General features: G+C 41.4%; 1 protein-coding gene across 2 annotated transcripts in view; it reads left to right on the top strand.

Moving 5' to 3' along the window:
- Positions 1 to 13426, top strand: part of FBXL7 (F-box and leucine rich repeat protein 7) — a 169003-nt gene extending 155577 nt beyond the window's left edge. For both annotated transcript variants that reach the window (XM_030446405.1, XM_030446406.1), the window contains exons 3-4: positions 3391 to 4002; positions 10498 to 13426. In XM_030446405.1, the coding sequence (XP_030302265.1) occupies positions 3391 to 4002; positions 10498 to 11234 (1349 nt within the window). In that variant the 3' untranslated portion in view covers positions 11235 to 13426. The remainder of the gene's footprint in view (positions 1 to 3390; positions 4003 to 10497) is intronic.
- Positions 13427 to 17286: the final 3860 nt, after the last annotated feature.

The following is a 17286-nucleotide window of genomic DNA, read 5'->3' as shown; positions in this document are numbered from 1 at the left end:
GGTATACAATGAACAGTAAGCAGGAATACCTCTGTACAGAGTTTAGCTGAGCTACCAGCAAAATTCCTGTCTGAGAGCATATTGCATTACAGGCTCAGCAGCACAGTAATGCTGTCTTGACTCTCTTGTTTAAACATACTGACAACACTACAGTCTTTTACCAAAATACTTTGGGGTGTGGAGGTGGGATGTGTGTGTGGATACGTGTGTAGGTGTCTGTCTGGAAGCCCATGCCCAAAGGTGAAGGGAGCAAATTTCACATGACACACCTTGAGGACTTATAGTAAAGGAAATACACAAAGGATGCACATCTGGAACGGCTATACAAAGGAGAGAATTAATAGAGCATGAAGCAAGCACGAAGCATACCCATGAAGCAGAAGGTCAAACCCTTTTTAGCTCTAGGTTTAAGTTAAAAAACACATTTTGGTAATTCATTATGCATTCAGACTGCCTAAGGTATTGGTTATTTGCAGAGTGCCCAGGAGTGATGAAGGAATGCCATGTTTTATCCAAAAGGAGTGGATATTAGCTGTATTAGCTTGGTGCTTTGATCACCAGAGGAGGGGAAGAGAATCGTGGATTATGAAATGCTTTTTTATACTTTAGTAGGAATGGAGAGTAGGGAAGGATGTAACCCTGCACCAATTTTTAGGTGTTTTCAACAGTTTTCAAAATACTCTGGAAGATTCACTTATAGGAGGTAACCATGCCCATATTGCTAAGAATTGTTTATAGCAGATGTTAAAAAATGAAACCTTTTGCTTTTGATTTTAGGCCATCTTTTTAGCAGAGTAGAAAGAAGTATTTGTTCTGTAGGTTTTATCTGTATCATTTTGTTTAGCCTTTTTGTGCTTGTTTGTGTAAAAAACAAATGAAAAAGTAAAAAGAAAGGAGAGGAATCCATGGTGTCAGATATATGTATTAATTGAAGATATATGCAGCACTTGAAAAACATGTATCCTTTTATATTAGAAGCATCCTTGTCATAAAACCTCAAAAAAAGAGCAAAAAGTAGAAGCTCCAAGTCTGCCCCATCTCCTGCACAGCTTCAGGCAGGAGGTTTTGATGATAATATGAAGGTGGTAATCCATATGGTAAGTCCTTGCAAAAATTAATTTAGAGGGCTGTTGCCTAAGTGGTCTGTGGAGCAGGTGCTTGCTGCTGGTGTTTTTGTTTTGTTGTTTTTCTCTCCAGCTGTGAATCTCATTTTTAAAGTACCAACATATCCCAGATGCTTTCCAAATAACACTCCTCTATTTAATTATTTGGAATAGCCGCCGAAGGGGTATTAGGAGGTCTCAAAGGGGACAAGAGTGTCTGCAAAGCCCACTCTGCATTAAGATACAGTTCTTGCTCAAAAATACACAAATTCCTGGATTATGTCCACATAGCCATAGCATAGACTTGGAAGACGTATAGAAAATGTTTTTCCTGTCACTTGCTGAAATACTGACTTTCTGTCAAAGTAAAACAAGATACTGAAAGAGAAAGAGAGAAGTAGGTGGGTAGTGTAGGTTTTTCCTTCACAGGGTGAGATGACTTTCATCTCTCTGCTACTGAACTAGGTGATCTTGGGCAAATTGCTGGATTTGGGGTTCTTCAGCTAAATAAATAGTTATGCCTCTCCCTCTTGCAGGCATGCTGTCAAAATGCAGGTCTGTTGTTTGCTGCTGTTGTAGCTAGTGAGATCAGAGCATGCCTGTGCCAGGCTAAGTTAAAAGCTTGATGGAGAAATTCCTGTGGAATTCACTGATCAAATTAGTTCAGAATTTATTTAGTTTGGTGATCATATTAATCTAAAATGTATCTACTTTTAAGCTATGCCTAAACCCAGATTTGGGCAGGTTTGTTAAATGTATTTCTGGTTCTACCCTGCTTAGCTCCTACCTATGCTGTCCCAGTCACCAAGCTGTAGAATTGGTGTTACTTAAGGAGATGGCTTTGCATGCTTCCTTGAAATGTCTGAACGTGGAAGTGATAGTAGAAGATGTGACATGGAGGAAGGCCTGATGGTTTAAAACTACTTTTCTTACTCAGTTCATGGTACTTGTTATTCTACTGGGCACTGAACTGTGGTTCCTGTATTAATCTCTGGTTTTTGCTTTCTTTCATAAATAATTTCTGTTGAGATCAGTACTGAGAGGTCAGAGATGGAAGGAGTGTGCTCAGCAGCAGCATTCCTCTCTCATACACTGGTTGCACCGTGTGTAGCATACTGCTGATGTACCTTAGGGTCTCTAAATGTACTGCTCATGGCATTCCCTTGACTATCAAAATTATATCCTAGTTCTCCTCCAGTCTTTTGCTTGCTTTGTTTGGAGAAGTGAGAGCAGGAGTGGAGATGACTTGTAGGCCAGAACGTCAGCACAGAGGGAAAATAACTGAAATGCTTGGAAATGCAACCTTTCTAAGTAGCAGAGGCCCTCTATATTTGTGCCTCTTTTTTTGCCAGTGAGGTGAAATAAAGTAGGTAAATAAGTAGTAAATTGTTTGGGGGGAACTTTTGGAGAGGTTGAATGCTTGCATTGTTACAATTAACCTCAGCAAAAGAGGTGTAAAAGTTGTGCAACAGCTCTGTAACAAGTTTCCAGGCATGCCGTTTCCTCACCACTTACTTTCCTGGGCTTGTTTTTTTAAAATCCAACTGAAGTTCACTCTAGTCCATCAGCTAGGAGTACTCTCTACATGCACATGAAGAGGTACAGCCAACCCCCTTTCAAGAGCTAGTCATTGGGCTCTTGGCTGAACTGCTGAGTCTCATTTTTCATGAATGAAAAATGCACCTATTTAATGACACAATGAAAATAACTGTTCAGGGTTGTACTTTTCATACCTGCCCAGGCCTGGTGAAGAAAGTAGCAGCTGCTTTGTGATCTCTTCTTTGGCCTCCCACTGAATGTCTGAAGGAGCTGAGAGGTGAAGGGCCACAGCATTCCCACCCTAACAGCTCACTGCTGCCTAGGTAGTGCCAAGGATATGGAAAGTTACTCTCTGTTGAAAAAGGCTGCGATTCCAATGTACTTGTTTCTCGCAGTGTTTAGTTGACAGTATAAAGAATTAAAATTCCTGGACTTCCACTGCCACTTCTTCTTCCTTATGGGCCTCTGACCTTGCAGCCCCTGTTTTGCTAGCATGACTGACAGCACAGCTAAGGGGTGCATCTCTGTCAGGTACCCAACACTGAAGCAAAGAGTGTTTCTAGGCTACGTTTTCTGATAGTTTTAAAAATACATTTCCTCACTCTCACTGGTAAAATTGACTGTTTAACACCCCACAAACCCTGAAGCCTCTCATGTGCTATGAACAAATGTGCTAGCAGGGTGCTTTGCTGCCCAGAGCCCTTTGTCTGCTCACCGCTTTACTGCAATCGTGTGTTTTGTCTTCCAGACTCCGACCTGAGCATGCGGACGCTCAGTACACCCAGCCCAGCATTAATATTCCCACCGAATTCCCCCGGTTTCCAGAATGGCAGAGGTTCGTCGACATCCTCATCCTCAGTCACTGGGGAAACTGTTGCCATGGTCCACTCGCCTCCTCCGACCCGACTCACTCATCCCCTCATCCGGCTGGCCTCCAAGCACCAGAAGGAGCAGGCTAACATAGACCGGCTGCCCGACCACTCCATCATCCAGATCTTCTCCTTCCTCCCCACCAACCAGCTGTGCCGCTGCGCCCGGGTGTGCCGCCGCTGGTACAACATCGCCTGGGACCCCCGGCTCTGGAGGACGATTCGCCTGACTGGCGAGACCATCAACGTCGACAGGGCTCTGAAAGTGCTGACCCGGAGGCTTTGTCAGGATACCCCCAACGTATGTCTCATGTTGGAGACGGTAATTGTTAGTGGCTGCAGGCGGCTCACGGACAGAGGACTCTACACCATTGCCCAGTGCTGTCCAGAACTGAGGAGGCTGGAGGTGTCTGGCTGTTACAATATCTCCAATGAGGCTGTCTTCGATGTCGTGTCACTGTGCCCAAACCTGGAACACCTGGACGTCTCAGGTAACAGGAAATATTTCAATTCAGATGCCTCTGAGTCTAGAAGCCTGGCAGACCCCTGACACCATCACTGCACACTTACCCATTCTCTGGTGTCTTTTGAAGCAGGAATGCCAGGCTCCTAACATGGTACTGGGGAGACCAGCACCACCAGAATCCCAGTGCCACAAATGCCAGCAGCACTTCTTGAGTGGCCAAGCATCCTCTGATGGAGAGGAGCTAGCAGAGGTGGCTCATTCAAATAGCATGAGTACTTTTCATAGATTTTTGCACCAAGAATCCTTACAAGGGCCCATGTTGCAGTTAGTGGTACATCATACAGTAAAGTGTAACTGTTAGTGCAGAAATTGTTTTATATATGTAATTATAATTATATATTTACATATAATTATATATTTTTATATAGTATTTATATATAATTATATATCTATATATGTAATTTCTATGTAGATTTATATATTTAATGTGTAATCTAATGAGTGGCTTGAGCAAAAGCTCAGAAGCAGTGCTAGACTGGGTATGAAACAAAATTGTCATCCCTAGTTAAATTTTAAGGTCCCCTTGTTTCCTTGCTACTTTAAGCAGACTTTGGCTAGCTAGATTACTTTTTTTAAGTTGTTTTAGTTTGTTGGATTTTTTTGTTTGCTTTTTCTTTGTTGTTTTTTTTTTAACAGTTACACTGTATCATTGCAGCTGTTATGGTCAGCACAGATACTTTGGACAATTGCCCTCAGATATGCTCTGGGGATACAAGATATTTTTTCCCAAGGTCAGTCACACAGAAGTTCCTCTCTGCAAATAGGTTGGCACCTAGTTGAAAGGATGCAGCCAAGTGGAGCACTGACGTAAATTTGATGTTTAATACTTATTTTGTGATCTCACTTTTTATCAGTCTGATGTTGTTATTAATCTGCCAGACCAGATTTCCCATTGCAGAGGTACTAATGGCAATAAGCAGGACAAAGTGGAGACAGGAAGCAATACTGAGTCACTCGTACTCAAAACCCTGATTTTTCCAAGGTTGCCTATCTGGTGTGCACTGGTTTTTTTGGGGGGGTTTTTTTTGTTGTTTTTGTTTTCATAGAATCATAGAATCATAGAATTGGCTGGGTTGGAAGGGACCTCAGAGATCATCGAGTCCAACCCTTGAACCACCGTTGCGGTTGCTAGACCATGGCACTGAGTGCCACATCCAGTCTCTTTTTAAATATCTCCAGGGACGGAGAATCCACTACTTCCCTGGGTAGCCCATTCCAATGACGGATCACTCTCTCCGTAAAGAAATTCTTTCTAATATCTAACCTAAACCTCCCCTGGCACAACTTAAGACTGTGTCCTCTTGTCTTGTTGAAAGTCGTTTGGTAAAAGAGCCCAACCCCCACCTGGCTACAACCTCCTTTCAGGTAGTTGTAGAGAGCGATGAGGTCTCCCCTGAGCCGCCTCTTCTTTTTGTTTTGTTTTGTTTTGTGTTGTGTTGTTTTTTTTATTTCTTATGGGTTTTTTAACTGATTTATCCAAATCTTTCACCTAGTGTTTCTAGGATGGCAGTATGTCATGGAAGGCATCAAAGCAAATAGCGGCGGATCAGAATTATCCACTTTTTGTGATTTCTCTCTGAAAATGGCAGGTGATAAGGAGTCTCTGTGGGACTCCATGGGAGCCTCTGTTCACAGTGACCTTGCAGATAAATTACTTCAGTACATCCTGACATTACCTTCAGACTGCTAACCAGTCATTCAGGTTGAAGCATCCCCAACACCAGGAAAAAACTGTCTGTGCCTGCGTGATCTAGACTGAGAGTTACATATTACTTTCAAGGCTGGCTGTAGCCCAGGCATGTTTATGCTTTTATTACTACATCCTCTCAGGTGGTATGGAGATTTGAATGGCTGGATTATGCTGGGCCTAGAGAGACAGGAGAAGTAGAATTGCTGAGTTTAGGGTGAGTTGCCTTGCCACACCAGTCTGTGAGCTGACACACCGAGTGTACCTGGGGATACCCATGCAGGTGGCTGAAAATGCTCTGCTCCACAGCTTCTGCTGATGGCTATAATACAGATCTAACAGGGGATTTTCAAAAGCAGGGAAAATAAAAAGATTATACCAAATCTTGAAATATGATCTTTTGGGGTCAGTCTGCATTTGTGATTTCCCTTTCAGACCTAGAAGCTGGTATCTGTCTCTAAAAGCTCCTCAGTTTGATCCAAAATGTGTAGGGGGCTTCTCTTTCTTGAATTTTGTCTCATCTGTGGGACAGGGCAGTAATTTTAATCACCCATTTTTATAAGTTGTCCTTCCTCTTGGGAGCAGACACAGGAAAAATCCTGGTTTTGAAAATTTTCAGAAGTTAGGGTGTGTGAGTACAGACACAGCTTTTGCTGCATATCCCTACATATGCAAATTGAGGATATTTGATCTCTGGGGTCTTCTTTTGAGCCTGCTTTTTTCATTCTGACATGGGCAATTATGGAGGATGTTTTAGAAGCTGGATTCTATTTTACCCTTCTTCTATCTGGCTGAGATAAAATATATAAAGGTGTTTTCTACTTCTTTTTTTTTTGTTGGTCCCTGATTTTTTGAAGCGTTGCTGCACAGTGTGTCAGGGTATGTAATGATCATCCCTGAGAAAGTTCATTGTTCACGTGTTTTACATGCAATGTTGAACTTGGTGGCATGTGCAGAAGGATGGGACGTGATTACACCTAAGTAAATAGAATGCTCTCTGCTAGGGCTAGCAGTGACCTCAGTAGTAGCAAAGGCCACAAGGCAGAATACACCACAGCAAACTTGCCAAGTTAAGAGTGAGTCTTCATACTATGTGTAACGTGCATATCTTCATATTGTGTGTGACAATGATGGACTCTTTTTTTTTTTTCTTTCTTTTTTCTTTTTTTTTAATAAAACCAAACAACAAACAAACTAGGAAAGGAAAACAAAAATCAACCCTCTGTTATCCACAAGAACTATTTTAATCCTACCAGTTATGTCCCATTCGTTTTTTCTTTGCTGAAGGGTGAAAGACACCTCCTCAGAGTATCTCTTCTTGGAGTCTTATCAAAGTGTCATCTTTGCTCAGTAACAAATTGCAGAATTGTCAGGAGAGGGACATCTTCCAGCACCAGCAAAAGGCAGTTCCAGGAAGTACTCCATGAAGTGAGAAAATTGATATAGGGGAAAAGAAAGTATGATTGCTTTGGTGGGCAACACATAAGGAAATGGAGCAAGAGAAAGCTGTGGTTGAACAAATAATGAAACAGTTGGGCAGATTCAAACTGTTTCTTAAAATATCACCTTGTTCATCTCTGTGGATGTTTCCTATAGAAGTGACTTTTATTTCTCTCAGTCTTTCTCCTCCCCATTTTCTCAAACAGTAGCGGTGATTTCTGGGCTTACCAACTAAAAAGTGAAAGCAGTCCACATATCTGTAGCTGTAAGTCTTCCTCTTCCCAGGGCAGAGTCACAGATTTTCACCAGTCGCATTGTGGGATGAAGGAAAGTGCTGAAAACACTTGCTGAGCCCCATCTCAGACTGTGCCACAAGTACTTATGCAGATCTCTCTCTTGCTGCCCTTTGGGTACTAAGTGTTTAAACAGAAGGTAAGACAAGAAAAAAAAAAAAAAGTCATTTATTTTCATAGATGAATGTCTTAAAAGAAGAATTACAGGAATAAGATTTCAAGCCACAATTTTGGTTGCTGTACAGACTTCTCCTGGAGTTGTCCGAAATGAAGCTGAACTCTAGGTCCTTGGGCAAAGTCTGGGCTAAACTGAGAAGGCTAACCATGGGCTAAACATGAGAAGATCAGTTCTGTAATCAAATCCAAGGAGCAGTTAGTAGGACATGCACCTACGTTTTCTAGTGGTTTGCAGGACTGAAGTGGTTCACTGATTTGTTTTTATACTGAGCTAGAAAAGTTGGGTACACGTGCTGGTGGATAAGACTATACTTGTAGCTAGTTAATTAAAACTCAGTTCGCACTTGTACATTTAGTTGAATCTCTCTCCCTCTTGGATGGTTACCTGGCAGCAGTAACATACCAAAACCTTTAATGTCAAAAACAGATGTTCATATTAATTTTCAGAGTTTTCCACAATGTAAGGTTTATCACTCTCAACATCCACTTTGTGGACAGATCTAGAGATATCTCTAGAAGTTTGTTGAGCTTGACTGCAAGTTATTATCTAACACACTAGCCAATTTTCTTTTTTTTTCATCTGTTTGGAAGTTTCCCCTCACTGTTAAAAATCAGTTATACTTTATGGAAAATCCTGCTGCAAGAGCTTTGTTTTTACCTTTTTTATTATTTAGGACAGAAAAATTGTTACAGACCCAGGAACCTGTCATTCTGCCTAAAAATCAAGCAGTTCTGTATCAACATGGACTCTTTTTTTTTTTCTTTTTTTTTTTCTGCTGAGACCTTTTGAATCCCCTTCCCATGAAATATTCTACAGTGTAACCAAAGTAAGTAGACAAGACAATGCTTAGGTTGTCAAAACAGCGATTACTGATGTACAGTGACTCCAACCCTGCTGTGAGATTTCTGGCCCATTCACTTTCTAATTGCAGTCATTAAAGCATTTTCCCTTCTTGGATCCTCAGCAGACAGAACCTTTTCCATGGCCTCATCAACCCTTTATTCTCCCCTGGCCAGATTTTAAAATTGAATTCTGGTCAGCATATAAAACATCAAGACTGATTCCTTAATCCTGGAACCCCCTCAGGCAAGTGCAATAGCCACAGCTATGTCAGATCCAGCAGAACTCTGCCTAGGTCTCAGCTTCCTCTGTGGAAATGCAGCTCAAGGATGGGGACTTCTCTGGTGCATTTTGTATCACGTATTCAAGGGGAAATTTTTAAACCATTAGTATTGCGCTGGTTCCCTTTAGAAAAATCACTTTTCATTAATGAGTATGTATGCAGTACTTATTTGAAGGCAAATATATTCTCAAAGTTTGCACCATAACATACCTGGATCTTCAACACAGTCTTGAAGAGAAAATTGCAAGCATTCAGTTTTAAGAAAAAGTTGTCTATTGAATTTTTTAATTCAAAAAATTATTTTTTAATTCAAAAAATTATTTGCTTCAGTGTCCCAGAACATGTGAAATCTAAATTAAAAATCCAACTACAAATTCAACTGATGAATGTGGAAACCTAATTGCAGGTGACAAACTGCTTTGAGTCCATATCCCATGCTTATACCATTTGTGTGAGCCCACTGGATTATCTCAAGGGGTTTTTTTCCTTTCTGTGCTTAAGAACTGAAGCATATTCAGAGCTTCCTCTAAGTCTCCAAATGAGAACCTGTTCTATCAAGAAGTATGGGTTTGGGTCATTCAAGTTTTTAAGGTGGTCTCCATACATTTTCATGCTCTTTACTGCAGTATTTGTGTAGCATATAGGAGCTCTAAGAAATGAGCTCACAGAGCTCTAAGGTCATCACCCTAACTTTTCTGGCTTTTCATGGGTCACTTAATTCCTGTTGGCCAGTCTTTCAGCAATACAGAAAGGCCTTGATCACCAACAGATAGACCCTCCCTTCTTCCTTGCATCTGTTTCTGGCTGTGCTAATGCAAAATGCCCAGCTGAACTTGGAACAGAGAAGAATCTGTCTTCAGGAGCTGGAGACTGACAGATTGCACTGCAACAGAAATAGCACTTTCCAAAAAAAGATTTCATTCACCACCATGCACAGCGTGGATCTTAAAAAGGGGGAGAAGTGTGTGAGTGTGTTTTTCCCTTCAATCTGAATCTTTCCTTGCAAAGTCTGGTGTTTCTGCTCTCATCCAGTTGCCTCCATTCGTAGTCAGAGTTTCTCACTTGAAACAGGCTTTTTATGCATCAGTTCACATCCTCTCATGCCCTTAGCAGTCCTCTGGCCCCTGCTGAGTCTCCCCATTCTCCTTAGGTTGCCTGAATCTCCACCCCTCAGCAAGCACATGTTCTTGCCACAGTTTTGCATCTTTCCCACAATGCAGACTTGGGGGTGGATTCACATCTGTTCCCCAAATGCTTTTTGGAGAGTGGGTGGGGTTTGTCTTTTTTATAATGGGGTTGAATGGTGCAAGAGGCTCTGATGTTGGTTTACAAACACAGCCAAGTCAGCAACAAGACTGCCTCTGATGACAAATTTGCACTAGCTGTCATGTTGTACTATTTTTTCAAATTGTTAGCGGGTTTATACTGCAGTAACACCTCATGGACTGTCCCTGGATAAACCTAGGACTGTCTTTTTAGATTTGGGATATGGACAAAATCGGTCTGTTTCTTTGCTGGTGCTCAAAATCCCAAAGTATCCTCACTGTCTTTGGTGGAGTGTATTCTTTCCTGTGGCATAGGGAAGTTCATCATCACAGCAAGTTCAGGCTATTTAGTCAGGACGATTCTGCTCTTGCAGCATGCAGATACCTTCACCACATCCAGCAGGCAGTTTCTGCTCTTGCCGCACGAGTGTTTTTTTGGGTCCTGGCTTAAACTCACTGTGTTTTTCCACTTAGGCTGCTCCAAAGTCACATGCATCAGTCTGACCCGGGAAGCCTCCATCAAGCTGTCTCCCTTACACGGGAAGCAGATCTCCATTCGCTACCTGGACATGACGGACTGCTTCGTCCTGGAGGACGAGGGACTGCACACCATTGCCGCTCACTGCACTCAGCTCACCCACCTCTACCTGCGCCGCTGCGTCCGCATCACCGACGAGGGTCTCCGCTACCTGATGATTTACTGCACCTCCATCAAGGAACTCAGCGTCAGCGACTGCCGCTTCGTCAGTGACTTTGGCATGCGGGAGGTGGCCAAGCTGGAGTCGCGCCTCCGGTACCTCAGCATCGCTCACTGCGGCCGCATCACGGACGTGGGCATCCGCTACATCGCCAAGTACTGCAGCAAGCTGCGCTACCTCAACGCGCGGGGCTGCGAGGGCATCACGGACCATGGCGTGGAGTACCTCGCCAAAAATTGCACAAAACTCAAATCCCTAGATATCGGCAAGTGCCCCCTGGTCTCAGACACCGGCCTGGAGTTTCTAGCCCTCAACTGTTTCAACCTGAAGCGACTGAGCCTGAAATCATGCGAGAGCATCACGGGTCAGGGCCTGCAGATTGTAGCTGCCAACTGTTTCGACCTGCAGATGTTGAATGTGCAGGACTGTGATGTCTCTGTGGATGCTCTGCGATTCGTGAAGCGACACTGCAAGCGCTGTATTATAGAGCACACCAACCCTGCCTTCTTCTGAAAGGACCCCCCCACCTGTTGTTACAATGCAGTATTAAAAACACTGATGTATAAACACGTGCTCCCATATTCAGTAATGCTGTCTTTTCTATAGCTCACGGGAGTCAGCTTTTCTTGTATGCTGTGGGTGAGAGGGGTGGGGGACATGTCTAGAGGACTATTTTGTTTGCTTTTTGTATGATCACTTTTTTAAGGTGCAGTGGGGCTCCGTGGAGAGGCTGCCTTAATGCAAAAGCAATGAGTGTTCACAGTAGCTACCTCCAAAGGAAATAGCACATAATCCCTCCTTTGGAAATGCTACTAAGCTGTGCTGAATACATCTGAATTCCAGCTGTGCTCATGAAACTGACTATGCAATAAGTGTCTTCCAATATGACTGATAAAACATCTCCTTGTCTCCAGGTAATTTCTCTTTGGTAGTCATCCATGGTAATTCCTCAGGAAATACTGGGTAATGTTCTTAAACTTTTTTGATTAAGGCAAAATAAGACCTTCTGGTCATTACTGAGCACTCTGCTGAATGAATCTGGAGATTGTGCCCATAACCAATTGTGTAGGAAAGGTCACCTCCAGGCCACTCATGCATCATCCACTCCTACAGCCTTCAGTTCTGAATGGGCCCCCTCCTGCATGTGTAGAACCACCCTCTGGTAGCAGATAGGGACTTCTGGGTCTGATAAACAGTGACATATGAAAATGAGTGAAGGACAACAGATGAAATATTGGTGGCCTGGCAAAGGGAAAAGCCAGCAAATCAGCCTGAAAAGCTGCTGTAATTCTGTGACAAGCTGAGACAACACTGTAGTACACTGGGGACTTTAAGTTGGAGTTGTGGAGTGGCTCGCATGGGGCAGTCCCAAATCGCTGTGCAGCTGTCACCAGAAAGTCTTGTTTTGTTTCTTACTCTGTCTCTTCAGCAGCTGTAGCACTACTGCAGTTGACACCTCCTGAGCAAACCAGGCACGTGCATTGAGGTAAACTCGGTATGAGCCTTAATACACATAGAAACCCAACACTTTTCTGTGGCCTTCCAGTTCAAAGGACAGGTGGAGACTTCAAAAATAGCCTGATTTTAGATAACATCCCACAGTGACAGAGGGGCTTGGAGTGCTATTCACATTAGATTTAGATTTTGTGAGACCTTGTCTGTGCCTGTTCCATCAGGCTGGAGAAACAGCTGCTGTTCAACAAGGAATCAAAACACCAGCATTGCCCTGAGACACGGGGAGCCCCTTGCACTCTCATGGTCTGGAGGTCCCTCCATCTCATTGCCTCCTTCTCCAGAGCGTGTGTTCGTTTCATGGTTACTTTCTGCACAGTTTTCTGGCAGCTGTTTCTCTGCATTTTCACATGTAATGCTCAGATCTGAAAGCCAGACACGTTAAGGGTGATGATATTTTCAGGCAGGCCCCCTGCGCCTGACTGACAGGTGGATTCATACATTCAGCTCAAACGCTATAAATGTCTCAGTAGAGAACACAAAAAGGGAAGCACCGTGTCTGGTTTTCATAAGCAGTAGTTCCATCATCTCCAGACAACTCTAATAAAATCATTGATATGAAGTGAAAATCCATATGCTCAAGAAAAAATACATAACTGCTGAGGAAATACTTGTAGCAATGCTTTCTCACGTTACAAAAAAGCAATGGTTTGGACATGTCCCTGCAGAGGGAACTTGTCCTGCTGCTGCTTAAATTCCTGTAACTTATGTATGTTCCTCCAATTTTGAGTTTCTTAACATACAGGATGTCATCAGCTCTGAATTATAAATCAGATTGTGCTAAAGCAAAGAGGCCCATGGAAAATGAATTTGTCATTGCTACTACTACTGGTCAGTGAGTAATACGGGATGATGCTACCTTTTGGCCAGTTAGTATCTCTTTGGTTTTCCTTTCTGTATTTTTTAAATTAGAGATACTTCTTCAGCAAGTAGTACGGTATGTTTTATACAAGCCAGCTATACTCTCTGTTGTTTATCCTTTATTTCAAAATGGCCCCAAAGATAGTTTAAAAAATTAAGTCCATTCCTGAGGATAGTTGGATTTTGAACCATTTGCACTCTTAAAATATAAGGCCTAATTAGTAACATTTTATTGTTTATTAAAAAAAAAAAAAAAAAAAAAGTGCTACTTTTCTGGCTATGCTAAATTGAGTGAATAGTGCTACATGGTTTTTAAGGTTTCTAATGTTTAAATTGGCCTGTACTGTACAAATCTCACTATAAAGCCTTAATTTGCTACCAAGAAATAAAGCAGTATATTGGTAACTGATGAGCGTGCATTGTCATTTGCACTGATTTATTAACTTATGGTGAAAAAGAAAAGATTAAATACTTGTAAAACTTTCCTTGAAAGGTAGGTAGATACGTGAGCATATCAGAACACCAGGTGGGTGAATTAAAAAGGAAAAAAAAATTTTGTATAAATTATGACCTTCCATATCTGTCTATTTAAAATTTGACTTTCCTCATGTGGTATTTCCTAACCCTGAAACATAATCGGTAACTGGAAGTCTAAGTGAAAGAAAAAACAGTATATAAAAATCACTTGTATAAAAATTTCAGGAGGGCCTCTATTTTGGTTTAAAAGCAAGTTAACATCTTTGATGTAAAAAGTAAAATGTAATGACTGAAAGGGTAGAGCACTTACTAGTGCAGTGTTGCCTTTTGAATACCCTAAGAAGCTTACTTTGGGGAGCACTGGTGGAAAATGAATTAAGGTAATTTTTTTCTAAGCCAAACATTTTTGAGTGTATAGTTTTACACAGCTTGAGCTGGCACTCTGAGACTGCTACTTATTTCAAGAAAATTTGAATTTAGCTTATTGATACAGCTTTCCTGTTGTGAGTTTTAATATTTTTCCTATATCTACTTGCAAAATTACAGGACCAGAAAAGAAGCTGAAAAATAGTGCATGTGGACCTGAGTTTGCTGGGAAGGTTGCAACATGTGAGTGATGTGTCTTTGTTTCAGTCTGGGGCTAGCAAAGGCTATAAATTTCCTGAGCAGAAACTTTGTTGATGCTTGAACCATAAAACTGGGGCTCAGGCACTGAGGCTGCTTCTGCTCTGCAGTAGCATGTGGTGATCTCATCAAAGAAAGCAGCAATAAATGGCATCAGTCAGGTTGGCATGTTGTTTATGTCTTTGGAATAATTTGTGTCCTGGAGAGAGAGGTCTCTTAGAAAAGCCACATCTTAACTACCACGCGCTGTGACTATAGCCAAAGCTTTATATCTTGGTATTCATCCTTCTCAGTTCCTTGGCTTTTGTAAAAAGAGGAACTGTGTTTTCCCCGATTTTAGCATGAGATTGATATGAAGTGCAAGACTTTTGTCTTTTTGTGCTGTGTTCATCTGGCTTCCTATAAAATGCAAACCAGCTTCTGTTGGACATCTTGGACTCAGAACTGTGGCCCAGACTGTAACCTTCACTAGCGGCTTACATGGTTTCTGAAAACTTCGAGCCTTTGAACTGGAAAATTAAAAAGCTAGTGAAAGACCTAATTTTAGCATTAGGCTTGAAACAGGTCCAGACTCTTGTTAAAAAGAAATACAGTGACCGTTTGGAGTGCAGACTGGCTGCCCTGCAGCTGCCAGTGTAAGTTTAAAGGGGAAAAGTTCTCTGACAGAGTTGGCACATGGTTCCTCTTCCCCCAGTGTTCTCCAGGAAAGCAACCTGCCCTCAGCTTTTTATAATTTTGTCAATTTATCTATTCATGCTGAAACTTCTCATGCTGGGCTTTGGAAATGTTAGTTGAAATGGTTCATCTGGTTCTGTAAATAAAGCTGGGAGGAAATGTCATTTTGCTCATGTTAAACTTGTGGTGACCTTTCCTTTGAAAATGGTTCATTGCTCTTCATCTCCTCTAAGGCCTTGGGAGTGAAAGTGTGAGCCTTGCCGGGAGGTCAGCTTTGGGGCAAGGATGTGTCTCACTGATATCCCAGTTAAAATTTACCCAAATTCAGCTACGTTGTGTGTCTTTTAACATCTCCAGCTCCCTGATCAGGGAGAAAAGGGGCATACTCAGATCTTTTGGAGGTTGTAGTTTGGCAAGGTTGAGATTTGGCAAACCAAAGAGGCGTTTATCACCCTGGCAGTGTGAAGGGGGGAAACGACCTGAAATAGATGGATGCTGCCTGGAAAGTCAGGATAGGGTTGAAAGATGGGTTTTTAAGAACTGAGACAAGGATAATGGAAATTTCTCCCCCGTCCCTGGAAGGGGGACTGGAAATGAAATAAGAAGAGATTAATTTCATCAAGGAGACTGGAACTAGGGAGAAGAAAGGCAGGTTTGCATGAGTTGTTGAGCAGGGACTGTTGGACCAGAGAAAGTGTAAGTGTAAGTGCGGCAAGAGCAGAAATATGAAGAAAATTAACTGAATATTTTTTAAACACAGTACACTCCCATGACAAAATCTCTGAGAAAAGCTAAGAAACTGTGTCAATGAAGATGCATCAAACCTTTCAAAAATGAAATAGTAATTTTGCATTTAATGCATCCAATATCAACCTTTATATATATATATTTATAAATAGTGAATCCAGAAAATCTTTATAGGTAGAACTGATTTTACTCACAAATGTACATGGAAGCCTGAGGCATTGTCAACCTCATTGTCTTGTTCCTGCCTTTACACTTTAGCACAAGGTAGTCTGTCAGCAAGAACAAGGCAAGGCAGATTTGTGACATCCATTCTTCCTTTTGCATTGGATTTCAGCAACACCTGCTGTTCTGCATTGCTAAGGTGCTGCCATTGGTGTGGAGCCAAATTTGTGCCATTTTGATGACTGTTAAAAGGCATCATAATAACAGGTTCAAGTTACTGCCAGGCAGAAGACATCAGAATGCAATCTTTGCTTAACAAAAATACATTTAACTGAACAGCATTACTGCATACTATTAAACAGATTAAAGGAGTTTTCTCCATAAAATAGGTGAAGGATGTTTATTTTTATGAACCCCTGCTCTGTATGCTTCAGAGCTGGTTTTTCCTCTAATTTTATATTCCATGAAAACTGGACATAAATGTCAGGTCATTTTTCCCTTGTTCTCTGGATGATCATAGAGGCATGTCTGAGATATAAACTAGTTAATGGAAATCTTTTCAAAGTATGCTCTGCTAATACAAATTCTAAAAAAATATTATGAGTTCAACAATCCAGCTGGCCATAGATATGTCAAATTAAGCCATTATAAATATAAAAGTTACTAAACAGGCACCAGAGAGAACCAGAGGGACCAGAAGGAGGAATCTTTTAAAAAAGAACCAAACCCAAAACACAAGCTTTAATATATGACCCTGATACTTTCAATGCAGAACAGAAATCTTAACCATTCCTTCTAGCACTAAAGATAATGTGTTCTTTGGGTTGGAATAGATTAGTTTTCCTTTGTTTTTTAAAGAAACATTGCATGCTCGAGCCTCAAGATCACATAAATGGTAGAAATGGAAAAAAACATCTTAAGAGAGAGAGAATGCAAAGAGATCTGTGCCAGAAGGAATGAAAATTTTTACTAGTTTCATGTTGCATTTTCTTTGATGGCTCCTAAAATACTTTTTTAAAGTAAAGTAGATGGCCTTTTCTTGGGAAGTGTCCATTACTTCTTGAATACATTCAACACAATTGCCTCAGCAGATAGGCACTGGAGCTTTAGAAAAACTTAATTTCAAGCTATCAAAACATAAGTATAACTAATTTATCATTGAGAATTTTCCTTACCAAGTTTTTTCTCATCCTTATTACTTATATACAAAGGATACATCCTAAACCTTTATCAGGACAACTGAAAAAATATTTCTTTATTAATAACAAGTTATACTTTTCTGACACCCGAATTTTGCTGTAGTCATGCGGTCCTGATCTATTTTATGTTGTGAAAATACTGTGAAGAATAGAGCTTATTTCTGGACTTGAAGTAAACCATGTTTGATTGTTCTGTGGTTATGTATCTCATGTGGTATTGCAGTTTTTGATGTAACTTCTGTGACATGACACTGCAGAGTGGCCACCTCCATTTCAGCATGGAACGAGGATTGCCTAACACATGATGT

Source organism: Calypte anna, chromosome 2 (assembly GCF_003957555.1).
Source record: "Calypte anna isolate BGI_N300 chromosome 2, bCalAnn1_v1.p, whole genome shotgun sequence".
NCBI lineage: Eukaryota > Metazoa > Chordata > Aves > Apodiformes > Trochilidae > Calypte > Calypte anna.
This window is presented reverse-complemented; position numbering and strand designations above follow the sequence as displayed.